This window comes from Erinaceus europaeus, chromosome 3 (assembly GCF_950295315.1).
Source record: "Erinaceus europaeus chromosome 3, mEriEur2.1, whole genome shotgun sequence".
Classification (NCBI taxonomy): domain Eukaryota; kingdom Metazoa; phylum Chordata; class Mammalia; order Eulipotyphla; family Erinaceidae; genus Erinaceus; species Erinaceus europaeus.
This window is the reverse complement of record NC_080164.1, coordinates 175529612-175551543: the sequence shown is the minus strand read 5'-3', so window position 1 is coordinate 175551543 and position 21932 is coordinate 175529612. Positions and strand designations below refer to the sequence as shown.

At 46.1% G+C, this 21932-nt stretch overlaps 1 protein-coding gene across 3 annotated transcripts in view; it reads right to left on the bottom strand.

Annotated features, from left to right (window-relative positions):
• Nucleotides 1–21932, bottom strand: part of FAM184B (family with sequence similarity 184 member B) — a 123817-nt gene that overhangs the window by 68590 nt on the left and 33295 nt on the right. For all 3 annotated transcript variants that reach the window (XM_060188295.1, XM_060188297.1, XM_060188296.1), the window contains exons 2-3: nucleotides 7394–8179; nucleotides 5746–5881 (exon numbers count right to left, since the gene is read on the bottom strand). In XM_060188295.1, coding sequence (XP_060044278.1) covers nucleotides 5746–5881; nucleotides 7394–8179 — 922 coding nt within the window. The remainder of the gene's footprint in view (nucleotides 1–5745; nucleotides 5882–7393; nucleotides 8180–21932) is intronic.

Here is a 21932-nt window from a genome sequence, read left to right as displayed (position 1 = left end):
CATTTATTGACATTATGGATTAAATGTATTGTAATGCAACAATTTTTTATTTGCTCTGATATATGGCAAGTATTATGCTGATGTTCTTGTTTATAAGAGGTCTTTTAGTACCTCTTTCAGGGCAGGCTTGGTGATGATTGCCTCCTTTAACTGTTGTCTGTCTAAGAAGGTTTTGATTTCTTCATCTAGTTTGAATGAAAGTCTAGCAGGATACATTATCCTTGGTTGAAACTCTTTTTCATTCAGGGCTCGACGGATATCTTACCATTCTCTTCTGGATTTTAGAGTTTGAGTAGAGAAGTCTGCTGATAGTCTTATGGGTTTTCCCCTGTATGTGACTTTTTGTTTTTCTCTTGCAGTCTTTAGGATCCTTTATCCTTATTTCTTTTCATTGTAACTATGATGTGTCTTGGTGTCTTCAGGTCCAGGTTGATTTTGTTTGGGACTCCCTGGGCCTCTTGAATCTTAATGTCCTTTCTGTTGTTTAGGTCTGGAAAGTTTTCTTCTATTATTTCCTCTAAAAATGTTTACTTCCCCTTCCTCTCTTTCTTCCTTTGGTAGGCCAAAGGAAGAAATGTTACTTCTTCTGAGATCATCCCATATGTCTCTGTTGTTGTTTTCAGTGTCTCTCAATCTCTTTTGAGCTCTTTTACCTCTTTCTTTGTTTTCTCTAGCTCATCCTCTGTCTGGATAATTCTGTTTTCTGCTTCTGTTAGCCTGCTTTCCCTTCCCTCAGCTTCTTTCTTCAGTTCAGTTATAGTATTAGTTTGTTCTGCTAATTGGCCATTTAGTTCAGCTATTTCAGATTTCAGTTCTCTAATTACCTTGAGGTAGCTTGTGTTTTCTTTGAGGATCTCATCTGCTGTTTCCCTAATTCTGATAGCCCTTTCCTCCATAGTTGTCTTCATTTCTGTGATTATTAGGTTTACTATTGCTTGCATACTTTTCTTATCTATGGTTACTTCTGACTGATTTGGAGTTTCTTCTGTGCTCCTGTCTGGATTAATTGCAGTAGAAGTTTTATTTGCTCTTGATTTAACTTTTTTTCATTGATGTATTTTTTATTTTTCTGTTCTGTCGTACTTCAGTTGTTGTGTTTTGAGTACAAACCATGCTATACTGAAGACCTTTATGACAAGTGCAGTCACCAACCTCATAAATTACAACAATAGTAACTGAAGCAAGGATTGATGTAGTTCAACCAATACCAGTTAGCCAGACAACACCTCCAGTCTAAGAAAAAATAGCAATCAAATCCAAAAGAAAAACAAAGGGAAAGGAAAAAAGGGAAAGCAAAAATAGACAATTATAGAAATCTACTGTTGTTGGTATTCTTCGTGTTGGTTTGGTCCCCTTCCCCTTACCTCTGAGAGAAATGGTTTGGTCCTTGCTAGTTTCGTGCCCCTCTTTCTCCCCGCCCCCTATGCTAAGGACGTCCAGAGTCCCAGCAGCAGCGGCGGAAGGAAAAACATAGGGAAGCACATGGTGTGGTGATTTGCCCGTTCGTGAATAAAGATTAAACTGCAGCTTCTCAGCCCAGTTGTGTATCCCCGAGTCTCTCTACCACCGTAACGCTAGCCCGGAGAGCTGAAGCCTCCGAAACATTAACAACAAATGGTGCCCATGTGGACTGGACCTGCGCATCTCTCAGATAAGTGAAGACAATTTGGCTACCTATGTACTATGGCCTTCTCTTCTGCTTGTGAAGAGATCTCCAAAGGCCTCTGCCCTTTCTTCACGAGACTGTTTCACTGTTTCTGGAACATTTATCTCTGGACCACTCTGTGGTTTCTGCCCAACGCCAGCTCGCAGGAAGCCAACGCCAGCCCGCAGGAGCCGGCTTTCCACCACATGGCACGGGGCATTGGGCGTGGGCTCCCTCCACGCTGCTCAGCCGCTGGAAGCAGGGCAGCAGACATGGCAGGGCCATGGGGCAGGGCTGTGGCGGCCTATCATGGCCACCACCCCGGGGCACCTCAGCCTGTGCCTTCTGTACGGCTGGCCCGCCCGCCCTCGTGCTATGAAGTCTGGACAGATCCCGGACCATCCGGAGACTGCGGGCTCCCTACCGAAACTGGGCCCCCTGGCCAAGATCTCCAGCTTGGGTCTGAAAGCAGACAAGCTAAAACACGCAGAGATTCATCCAGAGATCGCAACCTACAATTCCTAGAAGTGGAGCTGCGCTGGAATGGAGCTGCGCGGGAAGCCACCTCCGGATGGTGACCCCCCAACAACAACTAAGACAGTACAGATCTAAATTCGTGTTTAAAATGACATATCTTTGCAACAAAGGTTTCTCTCCTTGTGTATTAAAGACCATGTTTACGTGTGTTTAAAGTTTGGTAACATTAACTTTAAGGTTAAAAATATAACTTTAAGGCTATATTCTTACCAGACAGAGTTAAAGGAAAAAGGTTTTCAACGTAATTCTCATAAAGATAAAATTAACTTACACTTAAAGTCTGAGGTAAAAATTAGTTTAAGTATCAATATATTTTAACCAAGTTGGTCTAAACAAAACCTGCGCACACCTAGGGTGTGTCTCCATCTTGAATGGGTGTAACAAAAGGTTAAATAGACTTGTTGATATGTAAAACTCGCGATTACCTTCTCTATTAGAAATGGTAGATTACACAATGGCTATGCTAATGATTCTCAAGCCTGAGGTTTTCTTTCCTTGATTCTTATGTCTACCTTTTCACATTCTATCGTTTAAACTTTAAACAACCTGAAAATCATTCTTAAAAAGACTTCTAATTGTAATAGAGTTATCAATTGTGATAAACTTCTAACCTGCTACGAGTTTTGTTTCATAAGTAAGTGAATTGCAGCTGTCAAGTTCTCTACAGAAAAGCAGAATTCTGATGGCTGACATTCCCCATAGAGACAGACGTACAACAATTCACCCCCTGGCAATTCTTCAGTGGACACCTGCTTTGGACTTCTATCAGACTCACTGGTACACCTCAGACACTTTGCACAAAACTAGCAGCTTCCCTTATGCTGCTGGGTTTCTCAAAGACTGACTGCAGCCATGCCTTGGGACTCTAGGCCTCACCCTCCCCCCATGCTAGAAAATGCCCATGGAGGCAAGTACGCTCCCCAGAGGCAGGAAATTTTTTTAAGCTGATAAAGTTTTGCCCAGAGGCAAAAAATGGCCCCCTCAGGCCTTCCCTTGGCAGCACACTGGTTCTTGTTACTCGCTTACATGTTTCTCCATGTTTGTGCCAGTTTCTTTTTTGAAAATGCCTGTATGATATAGGTTTCTGTTCACCCCACACCTGATACTGTGGTCATTTAGTTAAAAAGAAAAGGGGGAATATGTTGGTATTCTTCGTGTTGGTTTGGCCCCCTTCCCCCTACCTCTGAGAGAAATGGTTTGGTCCTTGCTAGTTTCGCACCCCTCTTTCTCCCCGCCCCATATGCTAAGGACGTTCAAAGTCCCAGCAGCAGCAGCAGACGGAGAATGATGGGGAAGCACATGGTGTGGTGATTTGCCCGTTCGTGAATAAAGATTAAACTGCATCTTCTCAGCCTAGCCGTGTGTCCCCGAGTCTGTCTCTGTCTACCACCGCGACACTAGTCCGGCCAGCTGGAGCCCCCCGAATTTTAACAACATACTGTCCACTGTAAATTCTAGGGGTAGCAAGAGGATAAAGGGAGGTAGAGAAGAGGGATACAGACACACAGAGAGTCCATTCTAAGTCAGATTTCTTCCCCAAAATAATTCACAAACAAGTATCAGTGAATTTAGGAAGCAAAAGAAGGATGAAGGAACAAAAAGAAGAAGAAGAAAAAAAGAGCAGTAAAAGGAAAGAGTTTTTTTTTAATTATCTGGGAGGAAGGAAGGAGAGTGGAGGGAAGAGGTAGAGAGAAACAAGTTCCTTTCACAAAAGATAAGACACCCAGTCACCTAGCAATGGAAAAAAAACAACAACAGTTAATTTTGGTCAACCTGAAGAAGAAGGGGGGAAAGGGACACACATATATAATAATAGTAATAGTAAATAAAATAGAGTAAAAAACCCTAACAGTCAGTCTGCAGCTTGGACTGCTCCAGATTGGCTGCAAGCATCCTGAGCAAAGACAACCAATTGTAAGAAGTATCAAAAAAAACAACAACTCCAGGTAGTCTTTCCCAGGCACGGATGGGGCTTTTATTGATCAGCTATTTTGTCACTTAAATAGAGCTCCAGCTACTTAAAAAAAAAAGAGGGAAGGAAAAGGCTTCGAATGACACCCCTGGTGAGCCAGGAATCTTGGTAAAGAAAATAGCTCAGCAGGAAGCCTGCAAGGAGAGGTTGTCTAGCCCCTGATGGCTGGTTCTGGGGGTGGGGGAGGGGTGAGCTTCAGAATTAATCAAAAGATTTTCTTGGCCTCCATTTTCTAGCCCAAGAGTGACCTATAGGACTCTTCCTTGGTGTCACACTTAGGACCCCTTATTCAACCTCCTGCTAATTAGGCCCAGTATCTTATCCTATTCAGAGAATCACTGGTCATTAGCTGCCATTTGTTGGAGCTCACACCAACAGCTGCTTCCAGGTTGTCATCTTGGCTCCACCCCCAGCCTCATTTCTCAGTCTAGAATGGATAATGTTGGCAATCTTTGTCTCACAAAATGACCAGGGGGACTCAATAGCAACCCCTATGTGAAATGATATTAAAGGATTAAACTCTAGGGAGCCAGGTGGTAGTGCAGTCGGTTAAGTGCACATGCCATGAAGCACAAGGACCGGGCTAAAGATTCTGGTTCAAGCCTCCGGCTCCTCACCTTCATGGGGGTCGCTTCACAAGCAGTGACGCAGGTCTGCAGGTGTTTACCTTTCTCTCCCCCTTTCTGTCTTTCCCTCTTCTCTCAACTTCTCTCTGTCCTATCCAAGAACAACAGCAATGGCAACAATAACAACAACAGCAAGGGCAAAAATATGTGAAAAATGGCCTCCAGGAGCAGCCGATTCACAGCGCAGGCACTGAGCCCCAGTGACAACCCTGGGGGGGTGGGGAGAATAAAACTCTAAGGCCAGTGGACAGAGTGCCTGCCTCACCATGCTTGAGGCTCTGGGTCAGATCCCTAGCACCATATGTGGACAACACCAAGAGAACTCCATGGATGGTGGAGTGGTACTGAAGTGTCTCTCCATGTCTCTCCTCCTCTTTTCTGGTTTTTCTCCTATCTATCTTGGTCTCTACACCCCCCCCCCAAATAAATAAATGTAGGAAATAAGTGAAAATAAAAAGTGGACTGGGAAGGAGGCTCAGCAGTATGGTGCATGAGCACTTAAAAAAGAAGAAAGTCCAGGTTCGAGCCCCTGGTCCCCACCTTCAGGGGAAAAACCTTTGTGAGCAGTGAAACAGGGCTGCAGGTGTCTCTCTTTGTCTCACCTTCTCTGTCGAACCTCTCCCCTCAATTTTTTCTCTATCTCTGTCCAATAGATAAAGAAAAAAATATTTGTCTGAGGGAAGAAGGAAAAGTAATTGCTGGAAAGTCTGGGCATCATGGGGGTGTGGTGGGTGAGATATTTGGGGGCAAGAGGTCCCTTTGCCTGATGCCTTCTTGATGCATGACCTATGGCCCTTAGGAGTGTCTGTTTCCTGGTGTCCTGCATGGAATGGAGTCCTCCATGAAACAAAACATACAGTTCTGCCCTCCATTCTGCTCTCAATAGTCCTGAGGCCATGGGCAGTGCCAGGTCCACCCAGCAGACTAGCTTACGCCTGGAAGATAATGAACCCGGGGCATCTCACCGTCTTTCTGGGGCACATGACACTCCTGCAGCACCAGTCTGTCCTTAGCAATGGCCAGCTTCTCTCCAAGCTTTTTGGCAGTGTTTTTCAGCTCCAAGTTCTCCTGCCGAGCCTCCTTGAGCTGCACATCCAGGTCCTAAACAGACAGAGAGGGAGGGTCTCATTTCTTCAGTTTTTCCTTAATCCAGACACATTCAACACACACAGAAAAGACATCAAATCTGAAGGGTTGGTAGCCTATGCCCTTAGTCTCTGGAATTCAGGGGCTCAGAGGTCATGAAGTCTCTCATCAAGGGATTGCCTGTGTGACCTCAGGCAAGTAATTTAACTTTCCTGGGGTGAGGATTAAATGAGAGAAGAAGTGTAAAGGACTTTAATGCTTGAGGCTCTGAGGCCCCAGATTCAATCTCCAGCACCACCATAAGCCAGAGCTGAGCAGTACACTGATCTGTTTCTCTCTCCCCCCTCTCAGTTTCCTTAAAATAAATGAATTATATTAAAATAATAATAGGGCTTGGGAGACAGCATAATGGTTCTGCAAAAGACTTCAATGCCTGAGGTTCTGGAATCCCAGGTTCAACACCCCAGCACCACCATAAGCCAGAGTTGAGCAGTGCCTCTCTCTCTCTCTCTCTCTCTCTCTCTCACTCACTCCTTCTGCCCTGATCCAGCTTTCTAGTCCTATTTCTAACTCTGACACCAGCTTCCCAGACAAAACTTTTAGCCCATCTGCTATTAGCTGTCGGGCCCAGGCAAAAATTAGTAAAGTCATGGGCCCCTTGGAATATATCTAAAGTAATTTCATCTGCTAGAATCTTATCTTTAGGTTCCTTATTACTAACCAATTTATTCTGCTTTATATCGTAATGCTTCTCAGTCACCAAGTTTCAGGTGCTACCATGATGCCAACCTGACTTCCCTGGGCAGATGACCTCACCAATGAATCCTGGAACCCCACCTGCCCAGACCCCTCTTCCACTATGGAAAGATAGAATTAGGCTGGGGGTATGGATAGACCCGTCAATGCCCATATCCAGTGGAGAAGCAATTACAGAAGCGAGACCTCCCACTTTCTGCACCCCATACTCCCAGAAAGATAAAGACTAGGGACCCTTCCAGTGGAGGGGAAGGTATGTGGAACTCTGGTGGTGGGAACTGTATGGAAGTGTACCCCTCGCACCGCACACTCTTACGATCATTATTAAATCAATAATTAAGATATTTTAAAATAGGGAGTTGGGCGGTAGTGCAGTGGGTTAAGTGCACATGGCTGAAAGTGTATGGACTGGTATAAGAACCCCGGTTCAAGCCCCCAACTCCCCACCTGCAGGGAGGTCATTTCACAGACGGTGAAACAGGTCTGCAGGTATCTATCTTTCCCTCTCTCTGTCTTCCCCTCCTCTTTCCATTTCTCTCTGTCCTATCCAACAATGACAACATCAATAACAACAATAATAAATACAACAACAATTAAAAAAAAACAAGGGCAACAAAAGGGAAAATTTAAAAAAATTTTTTTTAAAAAAGATATTTTAAAATAATAACAATAGAAGGAAATACTTAAGGATGCTCACTTTCTCTTCTCACTGCCTGACCCCTCCAGGCGCTTGGGGCCCAGCTCTGAGCCCGGTGCACACTGGAGCCTTACCTGGATCCTGTCCTTGAGCTTCTGGGCGTACTTCTTCAGGTCGCTGATCTTGCGGCCCCTGTGCTCCAAGTCGCCCTCCAGCCTCCTGACCTGGGCCTGCAGGGCGGACTCCTGGGCCTGGAAATTCTTGCGCAGGTCGCTCTCCTTCTCCTGCCACTGCCACAGCGCCTGGCTCACCGACTGCTGCATGGCGCAGCGCACCGCCTCGTTCTCACGCTCGTAGGTGGCCTGCAGCTCCTGGGCCTTGCGCGCATAGTCGGTGCTCAGCTGCTGGTTCTCGGCCCGCAGGCGCTCCACCTCCAGCAGCACCTCCCGCATCTCGGGGCCGCCCTGGCCGGGCTCCGCGGGGGGAGGCTCCGGACCATCCTGGGCCAGTCCTCGGGGGACCCACGGGGGCGCCTCGGGGCCCGTCAGGTGGCGCAGCCGCTTCTCGTAGTCGGCCTTGAGCTCCAGCATCTCCTTGGACAGGCTCAGCACCCGCTCGGCATGCTCGGCCTCCACCTTCAGCTCCCGCTCCTTGGTCTCCAGCCTGCAGGTGGCCGACTGGGCCAGCGCCTCCTGGGTCAGCCTCTTCTGCAGCTCCAGGGCGTCCTCCAGGGCCCGGATGCGCTCCCGCAGAGCCGCCGCCTCCTCCTCCTGGGAGCCGCCACGCTCCTGCAGGAGCCAGTCCTGGGCCTGGGCCTGGGCCTGGGCCACCGCGCCCCGCAGCTCTTCCTGGTGGGCTTCCTGCATAGCCTCCATGCTGGCCTCCGCCTCGTCCTGGCGGGTGTTCAGGGCATATATCACCTGTGGGGGAACCTCAGGGGCTGTTAGTGTGAGGGGTGGGGTGGAGACCCTGGCTGGCATGCGCCTCTGTGCAGCCATGATGGACTGGCAGTGGTGCCCAGGAGAAAGCAGCAAGGGGACATGGGGGAAGGGGGAGGACAAAGCAAGAGGGTGATAGGACAGAGAGGTACATGCCCAAAGGAACAATGCCTTTGTTCAGAATGAAGACTTTGGGAACTTGTTTAGAATTTTTTTGTTTTTCAAGATTTACTTATATACAAGACAGGGTAGGTGGGGAGAGAGAACCAGAGCGTCACTCTGGCCAGGTAGAGTTGCTAGGGATGGAGCTCAGGACTTCATGGATGGAAATCCAGTGCCCTTCTCCACTGCACAACTTCCCCGTAGGGTCATTTATGTCATTTATGTCATCGCAAGATGGCCCTTTAGTGTCACATCACAGATATTCAGGTGCTAGGTGTCAAATTAAAATGGGACCTTCCCCAAAAGTAGGGGCCTCACCCTAATTATTATGAGGCTTCCCAAGCACCAAGGGCTGTGGTTGTCCTAACTCAGACTCTTGTGTGTTGACTGGAGGAGGATCTGTGGAAGGCTAAAAGGACGGGATTCCTGAAAGGAGACCTGCAGTCACAGAGGCCCAGAAATGGAAGCCTACAAGAAGCAGACAAGCATAACCAGGAGAAGGCTGGGTGTGGCGTCTGTACTGCCTGAGTACAGATGCCACCTGCCATGACAGAAAGCTGTTATACACTGTGTGGTTCCTGAGGCTGTTGGCACGTTGTGTGGCTGCAGGGAAGCTGTGTGATCTCACCTGGCCTGCTTCCTCATTTGTACAGTGAGAAGAACAAAATCTGTTTTTTAAGGTTACTGGAGTATTAAATATGATGCTGCTGGCAGCATGGTGCTTGGCTCAGCAAACACCTAATGAACACACACACACACACCCAGGCTGAGACTGGCAGCCTAACGTCATGAGAGGAGGTCGTAGGAGACTCGCCGGTGCCAGCCTGAACTAACTCAACTGGACTGAACTTGGGTTCCTTTTGTCATGCACAGACAAGCTTGATTCTGTTCCACAAATGTACTTTCCAACACCTATCTCTTCAAAATTACTCAGGTTTTTTTTTTTTTTACATTTTTTTTATTTCACGGGACTTTAGTGTACTTGCCTGTACAATAGAGCTGACTCAGATCTGTCTTGTTCTGTTTGCTGAGACTCAGCTGGAATGGCATCATTTAGGAGGGTCCCCATTAGATGTTTCTCCTCTTGCTGTGTCTCCTCAGAAGAAGTTGTCTCTTATTTTTGGAAACAGGATCTACTCCCTCCCTCAACCATCTCCCTAGGTGTCTGAATTCCTGAACAATTTTTGAGCAAATCCCTCCTCCTCCTGGTCACCCGGCAACACTTCTACCACCTGCTTCCTCTCTCTCTCATTGCCTGCTACACTGAAATGTCAAAGCAACATTGCCTCGCTAACAAACCCACCTCCTCTGGAGGAGGCTGACTTCAGAAACTTTCAAGGCACATGAATAATTCAGCAAGCCACAGGAATCTGAGCCAGTCAGTAAGTCTTCCCAGTAGTTTGAGAAATCCACCACTGATGGTCTGAATTCCAAGAGAATCCCAGCAGAGGGCTCGTGGGGACCTTAGATGTTGAGAGCTGTGAGTTGAACAAAACTCTTAAGAAGTGGGTTAGGGACTTCAGATCCTCAAGAAAGTTTCTGTTGAGTCTGACAGCAGGAGTCAAAAGTGAAATGGAAATAGATGTACTTATTACCTACCCCAAATTTTAATTTTTTTCTTTATTGGGGGGATTAAGGGTTTACAGTCAATAGTAAAATACAGTAGTTGGTACATCTGTAACATTTCTCAGTTTTCCACATAACACTCAAACTCCCCACCTAGGTCCTCCTCCACCATCATGTTCCAGGATTTGAACGCTCCCCCCACCCCAGAGTCCTTCTGCTTTGACACATTCTTTTTCAATTAGTCTTCAAATATCTCTAGAGTGTACATTCTCATGCATATACCTATTTTACAGTCATCAGGTGGGGTTCACCTACGTGTTGGGGTGATAAAACATGGAGGGTTTAGATCTAGTTGGGTTTGGGCAGTTTTTCTAGCACAAAACAAAACTTCAAGAAATTGCTGTGTTTTGTGCATGAGTGTGTGCGTGCATATGTGTGTAAATATGTGTGTGTGTATTTACTATTATTGTCAGTATTGCCCTACAGGGCCTGGCTTTGTGATTTGACAAAGGAATGTGAGTGGGTGCAGTGGAAACATGCTTATACGAGTTTACCATTTACTACTAGAAGACACACAAACTTGATCTGAACCCAGTGCCTGGAGTGACTCTGGCTCAGCCAAGCCCAGCAGAGAGCAGCCAACCTAAGCAGGAAATAGATTGCGTCACTGCATGCTCCAGAGACGTAAGGGCTGTTTGTTACACAGCATTACTGCAGGAAAACTCAAGTGAGACACAAAGTCAGAGAAACAGAGTATGCCAACTGGTATATTGGATATTTCAGGTGTCTCTGAGAAATCTGGTGGGGTACTGAGCAGGGAAGGAAGGAGTTGTTTTGCTTTAGTAATTCTCCCCCTACCCCCGTCCCCTTGCCACCCTTTCCAATGGGCTGAACAATCAAGCATTCAAGGTCTGAGGAGAATGAAAGCCCAGCCAGGGAGGACCCTCTCCGGCTGACTGCTGGGATGTCAGTCTTCTATTGGATAGTCAGAAAAGTCATGACGTCTGTTTTGCACAGAAAAACATAGAAAAATATACGTCATAAATTTTCCGACGGTTCAATGTGTCCTCCTTCTAGGGTGTACACTAGTGGTCACCCTGGATCACCAGCTAGAATTCACACCTAGACCACAGCTAGGTCTCAAGAGACTCCATCTTGCAGATCGCAAATTCTGCCACTTCCTAGAATCCTCAGGCATGTGGCCCATCTCCTTGGAAGAAATCTCTTTCAGGGGGCTGGGTGGTAGCGCAGCGGGTTAAGCGCACGTAGCGCAAAGCACAAGGACCGGCATAAGGATCCCAGTTCGAGTCCCCGGCTCCCCACCTACAGGGGCGTCGCTTCACAGGTGGTGAAGTAGGTCTGCAGATGTCTGTCTTTCTCTCCCCTCTGTCTTCCCCTCCTCTCTCCATTTCTCTCAGTCTTATCCAACAACAATGATAAAAATAATAATAGCAACACTGATAAACAACAAAGGCAACAAAAGGGAAAAAATGGCCTCCAGGGGCAGTGGATTCGTAATGCAGGCACCAAGCCCCAGCAATAACCCTGGAGGAAAAAAAAAAAAAGAAATCTCTTTCTGAGAGTTCAGTGGGTAGAGCGCAGTGTAATTGCTTCTTCACTGAACATGGGCATTGGCAGGTTGATTCATACCCCCTAGCCTGTTTCTATTTTTCTCTAGTGGGGCAGGGCTCTGGGGAAGTGGGGCTCCAGCATACATTGGTGGGGTCGTCTGCCCAGGGAAATCAAGATGGAATCATGGTAGCATCTGCAACTTGGTGACTGGAAGGTGGCAGGACATAAAGTGAGACAAAATGGTTAATGAACAGGAACCAAAAAGTAGGAACAGAGCAGATGAGATGAGGGATCTTAGGGCGGAAGAAAGCTAGGAAGCACCTCATCCTGGCATGCTGGACGATGGAGAGTGTGCAGGTGTTGCTCTGAAGCCACACTCCTGCGAGCAGCATAGACCACTGACTTCCCTTGTACTGAGTCAGAACAGAGGACTAGCTAACCCTGGAGCAGGAAGTCCTGGCTTTAGGGACTGAGATGCCCCAGAAGCTTATGGAGCTTCTCCCTGTTCCTTTGTGAAAATGGACCAGAGAAGGTCCCACACTCTGCTGGGCTTCTACAAGCAAATGAGCACAGAGTGGATTTCTAGAAGGAGTCCAGGGCGTTAATTAAAATCTCAGCCTTACCATCAGAGAGCCATTACTAAGCGCCTCACTGTGAGCAGTGAGGTGGGAGGCAGAACAGACTGGGAGTCATTAAAACCCCACTGGCTCCCATACCAATTTAGGTGAGGGCAGCCTCTGTAGAAGGAGCTAATTGAATTCTCCTCACCTCCTTCCCCAAACACACAGAGAGCCTCAACTCCTTCTGCAGACAGAAAGTCTGCAAAGGGATCGGCTCGTATTTCCAAAAGTCAGCTTTCTGGAAAGCAAGGACAGACACGGATCCCTTGATCAGCCAACCTGACCAATAGAAGATACCCACATGTGGCACGCCTCTTTGAGAACAAAAGCCAAATAGAGAAATCTTCCACACACATAGCAGCCTGTCATGCTGTCCACCTGACCCCAAGAGAACGACATTATGCATAAACTACATCTCAAGTGAAATAAAAGACGAGTGCAATATCTCTTACAGGGGGGAAATCTTTTTTTTTTTTTTTTTTGGTGATATAGGGCCGACAGCATGCATGAATTCATATTCCTGGGGGCTGACTTTATCATTCTTTTTATTTGAGAGAGAGAGAGATTGATATACACACAGGGTGCAAGAGAGAAATATTAAAGCACTGGAGTTTCCCCAGATTCCATGAATTCTTCCATAAAATGCTGGGGTTTGAACCTGGACTGTAAGCATGACAACTCATATCCTTACCAGATGAATTATCTTCTGTCTCTTCCAACCTTACTGCTCATCTCTGCCTTACAGGGGATTGAACCTGGCACATTGGGCATGAAGCCTTGTGGCTGGTGTGGCCTGACAGAGCAGAAAGATACAAAACCCAGCTCCCCACAACATGAATTTCCCACACCAACCTGTAGCTGTGCACTTCTGGTGTTTTATGTAAGAGAATGACAGGCTTCTCAGTTGTTGGAAGTTGTCATAATCCTAAATTATAAAAAGTCCTCATGTCTGCAGCCCAGAAGGTGTTGTAGTGGCTAGAATATTGGACTTAAAAGTATGAGATTCTGGGTTTGATTCCCAACATCACCTGTGCCAAAGTGATGCTCTGGCGCTCTCTCTCTCTCTCTTCCTTCTTCCTCTTCTCTCTCATGTTAATAATTTTAAAATTCTCTTGTCTTGCTCTTAGTCACATGTGACTTGATGCTATTTCAATCAAGATCTGTATACCACTTATCCAATCATACAGGCTGAGTCTGTACCAATCATCATCTGGATTTGTGTAATAACACTGTGACATTTGCACAACAATGGGACTGCCTCAGGACATGTTTCTCAAAATGTGTCCCCATCACTATTAAGTGATGCCTGGCTGTAGTTCCTGGTATCTAGCACCAGCTATGGCACAAAACAAAGGCTCAGTGCAAGTGTCTGATTAGCCCTGTTCACATGGGTGTGTTCTGTGGCCCATCCCACAGAGTCTCTACAAAGTGGACAGTATGCATGGTTACATAAAGCATGCCAGTATTTACAATTCAGGGCTTAATTTTGGCCAGTTAGGAGGCTTTCACCGTAGCTTTTAATATCCATTTATGGGGAGGGCAGGCAGCGGAGCATCTGGTTGAATGTATTATTATAATGTGAAGGGAACCAGCTTCAAGCCCTGATTCCCACCTGAAGAAGGGAAGCTTCATAAATAGTGAAGTAGTACTGCAGGTGTCTCTCTCTCTCTCTCTCTTTCTTCTCCTCCCTTCTCAATTTTTCTCTGTCTTCTCAATTAAATAAAAAAAAAATTTAGGGTGGTGGTGCACCTGGCTAAGTGTACATATTACCATCCGCAAGGACCTAGGTTCAAGCCCCCAGTCCCTACCTGCAGGAAGAAAGTTTCATGAGACTGCACGTTCTCTCTCCCCCCTTTCTATCTCCCACTTCCTGTCAATTTCACTCTGTTTAATCAAATAAAAATAAAGTTAAAAAATAAACAACAAAAAAAATTTTTTAATCTTTATTTATTTATTGGATGGAGACAGCCAGAAATTGAGAGGGACGGGGGTGGTAGAGATGGGAGAGAGACAGAGAGACACCTGCAACACTGCTTCACCACTCACAAAGTTTTCCCCCTGCAGGTGGGGACTGGGGGCTTGAACCCGGGTCTTTGCGCATTACGACATGTGCACTCAACCAGGTTTGCCACCACCCAGCCACTTAAAATTTTTTATATTTATTTATTTATTCCCTTTTGTTGCCCTTGTTGTTTTATTGTTATAGCTATTATTGTTGTTGTTATTGTTGTTGTTATTGCTGTCGTTGTTGGATAGGACAGAGAGAAATGGAGAGAGATGGGGAAGACAGAGGGGGGAGAGACACCTGCAGACCTGCTTCACCGCCTGTGAAGCGACTCCCCTGCAGTTGGGGAGCCAGGGGCTCAAACTGGGATCCTTGAGCCAGTCCTTGCGCTTTGCGCCACATGTGCTTAACTCACTGCGCTACCACTCAAATCCCAAAAAATCTTTTTAAAGGCCCAGTGGGGCTGTTGTTTACACCCTTCTCATCCTGAAACACATTGTATTGCTTTAGAGGGGAGTTCTGCTGTCTGGCTGGCCTCATTGTTCTGGTCACAAAAGTTAAAGAGAAGTGACAGCTGTTCAGTGGCAGCAGGCTGAGCGAGGTGAGCAGAGGCTTGGTGAATGTAGTTATTTAATATTTATACCAGATAACTCACCAGGAGCCAACCTCCAGGGCAGCTTCATGTCATAAACTTTGGGGGTGTGTGTGTCATGTTTCATGCCATTTCTTCTTCCAGCCTGGTGCTCCTCCCTGTCTGATACACATGGACGCACACACACAGACACACACACACACAGACACACACACACAGACACACACACACAGACACACACACAGACACACACACACAGACACACACACAGACACACACAAAGACACATACACACACAAAGACACACACACAGAGACACGCACACAGACACACACAAACACAGACACACACACAGAAACAGCACACAGACACACACACACACACACACACCATCCTACAAAAAAAAAAAAAAACATAACACATCCCTGGCCTGGATTTCGCATAGCTAGAGAATATAGTCAACTTGTTATTTTTCTTCAAAATGTACACTAGTCACCAGTTTCCTTTAGGGAGGAAGAAAGTATTGTCAGAGAGTAAAATATATTTCTTCTTAGGCATACATTCCCTTTTGCAAAAGAATATTTTTGTTTTATCTTAGAGACAAAAACTGGGGCAGGGATAGACTACTGCTCAGCTCTGGCTTAAGGTGATGCTGGGGACTGAACCTGGGTCTTTGGAACCTCAGGCATGAAAAAGTCTTTTTATAGAACCATTATGCTGTCTCCCCCACCCCACCGTACCCTACCTTTTCCCTTTTAAAATGTACATACTAATATGAAAGAGAGAGAAATGGAGAGAGAGAGAGAGAGAGAGAGAGGCACCAAGACCACAGCACAGACTCTGGCACAAGCAATGCTGGGGGATCAAACTTGGGACTTCACACTCTGAAGCCCAACATTCGAGCCACTGTATAGCCTCCCAGGAAGCCATCCGTTTGTTCAACAGTTTAGTAACTACTTATGAGGTGCCTGCTAGGTGCCAGATACTGTTGCTGGCATTGTGGGTACAGTGTGCTGAAAACATACCCAAGCTCTTACGTGCCTACAGCTGACAGTCTAGTGAGATAATCAGAAAACAATAAGTGATTTCTTCAGTAATGGCAATTGCGTAAGAAAAAAAAAAAAGCAGTGACTGTGGAAATGGCTCAGCCGGTAGAGTGCAGATCTGCATGTCTGAGGCTCATGGTTCTCTCCATGGAGCCTCCTATGATGGTATGTGCTTTAGTTTCTCTCTTTCTCTCTCACTTTCTCTCATGGGAAACTCTGTCTCATATAAAGGAAAGAAAATGGGGAGGCTGGGCGATGGAGCACCAGGCTAAGTGCACGTAGTACTAATACTAAGTGCAAGGACCCCACACAAGGACTAGGGCTCAAGCCAGGGCTCCCCACCTGCTGGGGGGAAGCTTCACAAGCGGTGAAGTGGGTCTACAGGGGTTTATCTCCCTCTCCCTCTCAATTTCTTTCCAATAAAGAGGGGGAAAAGGGTTCATGATTAGTCAACAATTTGTCCTGCTTTATATCTTAACTCTTTTTCAGCCACCAGGTTCCAGATGCTACCTTGATGCTAACCAGATTTCCCAGAGCAGACGACCCCACCAATATGTCCTGGAGCCCCATTTCCCCAGAGCCCTGCCCCATTAGAGAAAGAGAGAGACAGGCTGGGAGTGTGGACCGACTAGTCAATGCCCATGTTCAGCAGGGAAGCAGTTACAGAAGCCAGACCTTCCACCTTCTACACACCCCATAATGACCTTGGGTCCATACTCCCAGAGGGATAAAGAACAGGAAAGCTATCAGGGGAGGGGATGGAATACAGACTTCTGGTGATGGGAATTGTACCTCTCATACCCTATGTTCTTGCCAGTGTTTCCATTTTATAAATAAAAATATATATATATAAAAGAAGGGGGCAAATATGTACAAATATAGACAGATAATCCTAGAAGTGACAGGAAACCCGTATCTGCAGCCTTGGGAGAACTGTGGTGGTTTGCAATGAAGGGACCTGGGATTCAGATCTCTGGTGATGGGAAAGGTGTGGAATTATGTTGACATGTAATTTTGTAAATCAATATTGAATTGCTAATGAAAAATTGTTTTAAAAAATGGCCACCAGGGGCAGTGGACTCGTAGTGCCGGCACTGAGCCCCAGTGATAGCCCTGAAGGCAAAAAAGAAAGAAGGAAGGAAGGGAGGAAGGAAGGAAGGGAGGAAGGAAGGAAGGGAGGAAGAAAGGAAGGAAGGAAGGAAGGAAGGAAGGAAGGAAGGAAGGAAGGAAGGAAGGAAGGAAGGAAGGAAGGTAAATCAAGGAAGGGCAATTTGGAAGGATGGAGTTCAGTGTAACACAGGGTCGTGAAGGAAGGCTTCACTGAGAAAGTGACATTGGAATGAAGATTTGAAGGAAATGAGAAAGAGGGAGCAGGGATGTATCTAAAGAAGAACACTCCCAGCAGATGTTGACGACCAGAATCCTGGAGGTGCTAGCCCACCATATGCCCCTAAAACTTCTCTTTCTTTCGTTCTTTCTTTATTTCTTTTTAAATATTTTTTGTTATCTGTATTTTATTTACTGGATAGAGACAGCCAGAAATCGAGAGAGAAGGGTATGACAGAGAGGGAGAGACAGAGGGACACCTGCAACACTGCTTCATGACTTACAAAGCTTTCCCTCTGCAGGTGGGGAATGGGGACTCGAACGTGGGTCCTTGTGCACTGTAACATGTGCGCTCAAGCAGGTGTGCTACCACCCCGCCCTCCTTTCCTTCTTTCTATGCTCTTTATTTCTTTGGTGACCTTCCTCCACAACACACTTTGCAATCATGAGTCACCTTGGGGCTTCTTTTTTTTTTTGCATCCCATCAAAAATGTGGCTCTAAATTCTCTAATCACAATAGCTCGCCAACAGCCAGTGCCCCCAGGTGCAGATTCGCACCAGGAAAAGTTGAACAGAGACAACCAGTTGTATAGGCGTCATGGGGCAAGTAGACAGACATCAGATCTGCCCACCTAAGGGTAGTCAGATGTGCACAAAACAAATCCAAGTGGGAGGCCAGGTGGTGGTACATCCGGTTAAGCACACACAGTACTATGTGCAAGGACCCGGGCTCGAGCCCCGGCTACCTACCTCCAGCAAAAGATGAAGCAGGTCTGCAGGTGTCTATCTGTCTATCTATCTATCTATATCCCTTCCCCTCCCCTCTCAATTTCTCTCTGTCCTATCAAATAAAATGATGGGAGGAGGGAAGGTATCCTGGAGCAGTGGATTCATAGTGCCTGTACTTGGGATGCATTGGATCGACCTTCCCGTGGTGCATCTCGTGAGTACCCATTCATTGGGGAAACTGACGATCCTTCCTAGCCGACTGAATCCACATGGATCCCAGTCACTTTAAAAGCCAGCAAAAAGCAGCTCCTGACAGCTTTCAAGCTGTTGGTCCTTCTCTTCGAGTCCTCCAACTTAATGTTGAGGGGCTGTCCTTTGCCAAACGCGTTCTTATTGATCAATTGGCAATACAGCATCAGGCAGATGTTATCTGCCTACAAGAAACACATATAGCAGTCAGCTGAGGTAAAGAACAAACACCTCATCACAGACCCCTGCAAGCGTCAACCCAGCTTTGACCTAGCACGTTATGACTGGGCCCTCCTCAATCGCTATCGAACAGGCCATGGCCGGTGCGCCGCTATGTTCCATCGCTGGGGAGCCAGAGACGACCCGAACTGCCCCTGCGGCTCCAGACAGACTATGACCCACATAGTCAACGACTGCCACCTCTCCAGATTCAAAGGAGGTCTCGAAACTTTACATCAGGCTCAACCTGATGCTGTTGACTGGCTACGGAAGAAGGGCAAACGCTAGAAGAAGAAGAAGTGCCTGTACTGAGCCCCAGTGACTAGAAGCAAAAAACCAACCAACAAATCCAAGTGTTCTGTTTTTCTATTTCTGATACACACACCACCACAAAACCATCCATATAATATATGGTCTTTACGTCAGAGGCCTAGGGTTGGAGGGGCTGGGTTCTGGCTTGTCATTGTCAAAGTAGTGTGTGATCAGGCTGGCAGTGCAGCTTACCTGGATAGTGCACCTGCTTTGCCAGGTGTGCAACCCAGGTTTGAACCTGAACCTCAATACACTGGAGGGAGCCTTGGTGCTAAGGACTCTTTCCTGCTCAGTCTCTTTCTCCATCTCTGTTTCTCTGTATATCAAGAGGTCGAAGCAGTAATGCTCTGGCAATGACAACAACACAATTACAATACATGAACAAGGCAAAAGAACCACAGGGAGAGATGTACGCCTCCTACCTTATGCTTTTGTTCACTAATCCTTTCTTAAATAAAAAATTTAAAAATAAAAAAAAAAAGAACCACAGGGAGTTGGTAGCGCAGCGGTTTAAGTGCAGGTGGTGCAAAGCACAAGGACCAGCGTAAGGATCCCGGTTCGAGCCCCCCGGCTCCCCACCTGCAGGGGAGTCACTTCACAGGCGGTGAAGCAGGTCTGCAGGTGTCTCTCTTTCTCTCCCCCTCTCTGTCTTCCCCTCCTCTCTCCATTTCTCTCTGTCCTATGTAACAACGACAGCATCAATAACAACAACAATAATATTACAACAACAATAAAAAAGGGCAACAAAAGGGAAAATGATAAATATAAAAAATATTTTAAAATCACCATGATTTATAAAGCTGCACCTGATTAGAATAGCCTTCTTTTATAAAGGGCGTATATACTACAATTTCAAGGGGTTAAGGATTCCCCCTGACATGCATCTGTTGGTCTCTTACTTCTGATGCATGCTAGATCAGGAGTCTTTCAACTAGGAAAGGAAGAAGTAGAAGAAATCAGAAAAAAAAAAAAAAGGTGGGTGGTGGTGCACCCGGTTAAACGCATATGGTATTAAATGCAAGGACCCATATAAGGATATGGGTTCAAGACCCCACTCCCCACCTGCAGTGGGGACTCTTCACAAATAGTGAATCAGGTCTACAGGTGTCTATCATTCTTTCTCCCTATCTATCTCCCGCTGCTTTCTCAATTTCTCTCTGTTCTGTTCAATAAAATGGAAAAAATGGCGTCCAGGAGCAGAGTATTCATAGTGCATGCACCGAGCCCAGAGATAACCTGGAGGAAAAAAAAAATCAGAAAAGAAAAAGCCTTCATAATAACAAATCTGAAAACTGACTTCCCTATAACCTATCCATCTTATGATTGCTGAGTGAACATAACAAGACTGAATAAAACAGTTACATCCTTTAAAAATTCAAGGAAGAATAGAGATCACCTCACTTGTACAAAGAAAAGGTCATAAAAACATGTTGGTCTATTTCCTGCAAGGTTGGTTTTTTAATCTTTATTTATTTGATAGAGACAGCCAGGAGTTGAGAGGAAGGGGGAGACAGAGAGAGAAGGAGACAGAGAGACACCTGCAGCCCTGCTTCACCATTTGTGAAGCTTTCACCCTGCAGGTGGGGACCAGGGGCTCGAACCCAGGTCCTTGCACACTGTACCATGTGCACTCAACTAGGTGTGCCACCACCTGGCTCCACAAGGTTGTTTTTTGTGTGTAAAGGAATCAAGGTGTTTTCTTTTTGCTGTTGAGAAATATTTTGTACCTAGTTTCATTTCTTCTCTTTGGATTCACCACTATAAATGGTTTTCTTTATAAATGTCATACTTAATGTGCACATAAAACTCTATCACAAAACTCAGTCGTATTTTATTGTTGCATACACTTACTGTGGCAAGTTTAAAGCATTTACAATTTTTCTTGTAAATAATGATGCTTAGAAAAGCATTTTGGGGGACCGGGTGGTGGTACGCCTGGTTGAGTGCACATGTTAACAGTGTGCAATGACCCAGGTTCAAGCCCCCAGTCCCCATTTGCAAAGGGAAAGCTTCATGAGTGGTGAAGCAGGTTTGCAGGTATTTCTCTGTCTCTCTTGCTCTCTGTCTTCCTTCCCTTCCCTTTCAATCTCTGGCTGTCTCTACCCAATAAATAAAGATAACAAAAATTAAAAAAAGAAAGGAAGGAAGGAAGGAAGGAAGAAAGGAAGAAAGAAAGAAAGAAAGAAAGAAAGGCATCTTGAGGGGCCCAGTGGTGGCACACTTGGTTAAGTGCAAATATTACCAACCACAAGGACCAGGGTTCAATCCCTTGCTCCCTACCTGCAGGGGGTCCACTCCCTGAAGCAGGTCTGTAAATATCTGTCTATCTTGCTCTCCCTCCTCTCAACTTCTCTCTTTCTTATCTAATAAAAAGAAAAAGAAAAAGAAAAAGAGGATTTTGACTTCCAGAGGCAGAGCTACGAGCAGCAGATCGCTTTCTCTCCTCTCCTCTCCTCTCCCGGATCAACTAGGAATACCAAAGGAGACCACCCGGACTGAAACAAGACAGGACTAGAATGACCACAGGAACCCAGTAAATCACCCGTGAGTACAAACTCGCGCGGCTGGTGACAGAGAGGAGAGAGGGGCCTAAGGAGAGATTAAGTGGCTGCTAACAGTTCAACAGTTTATCAGTGGGTACACCACCTCCAGTCTGCTCCACCAACAAGGGGACAGCTGAAGGGAGGAAAGGACTCCCCAGAGACTCACCAAGTGCAACTCTGAGTCTCCATTGCTACTACCCTCAGAATCTGGAGCAGCAACAGGGAGGGACACCAGGGTACAGAGATCTAACCGGGAAACTCAGAAGACCTATACCTCGGTGGCATAGCTGAGGGGCTGTGAAAGTCTCTTTGCATAACCACTAGATTATCTCTGCCACACCCTGCTTTATCTCTTGGTCAGGAGTCAGTGATTAAGCTAAGAAGCCAATTGATAGTTTAAAAGCCCTCAGGCTCCCATAGCCTACAGGGAAGAAAAAAAAAAGAGGCTTTTACACCACTGAGCTCCAACTCAGGGATTGAAAAAACTATTAACATATATAAAATGGTTAAAACAAGAGTCCAGCTAAAAGTCCTCCAGAGGGTGAAGCACAAAACAACGAGTTCAACATCCAAACATTAGCTAAGGAAATAATAATGGGAGTGAGTAAAGAATTTGAAAAAATTGTAATCAGAACTGCAGGAACAACAAATGAGAATATGGAAGAAAATTCTAATTATCTCATGGTTATTAGAGAGCTGAAAGCTGAAATCGCTGAGCTAAGAAGGCAACTAGCTGAACAAGCTAAAACAATATGAGAGCAGGGCAACAAAATAGATGAACTCCAGAAAGCAGT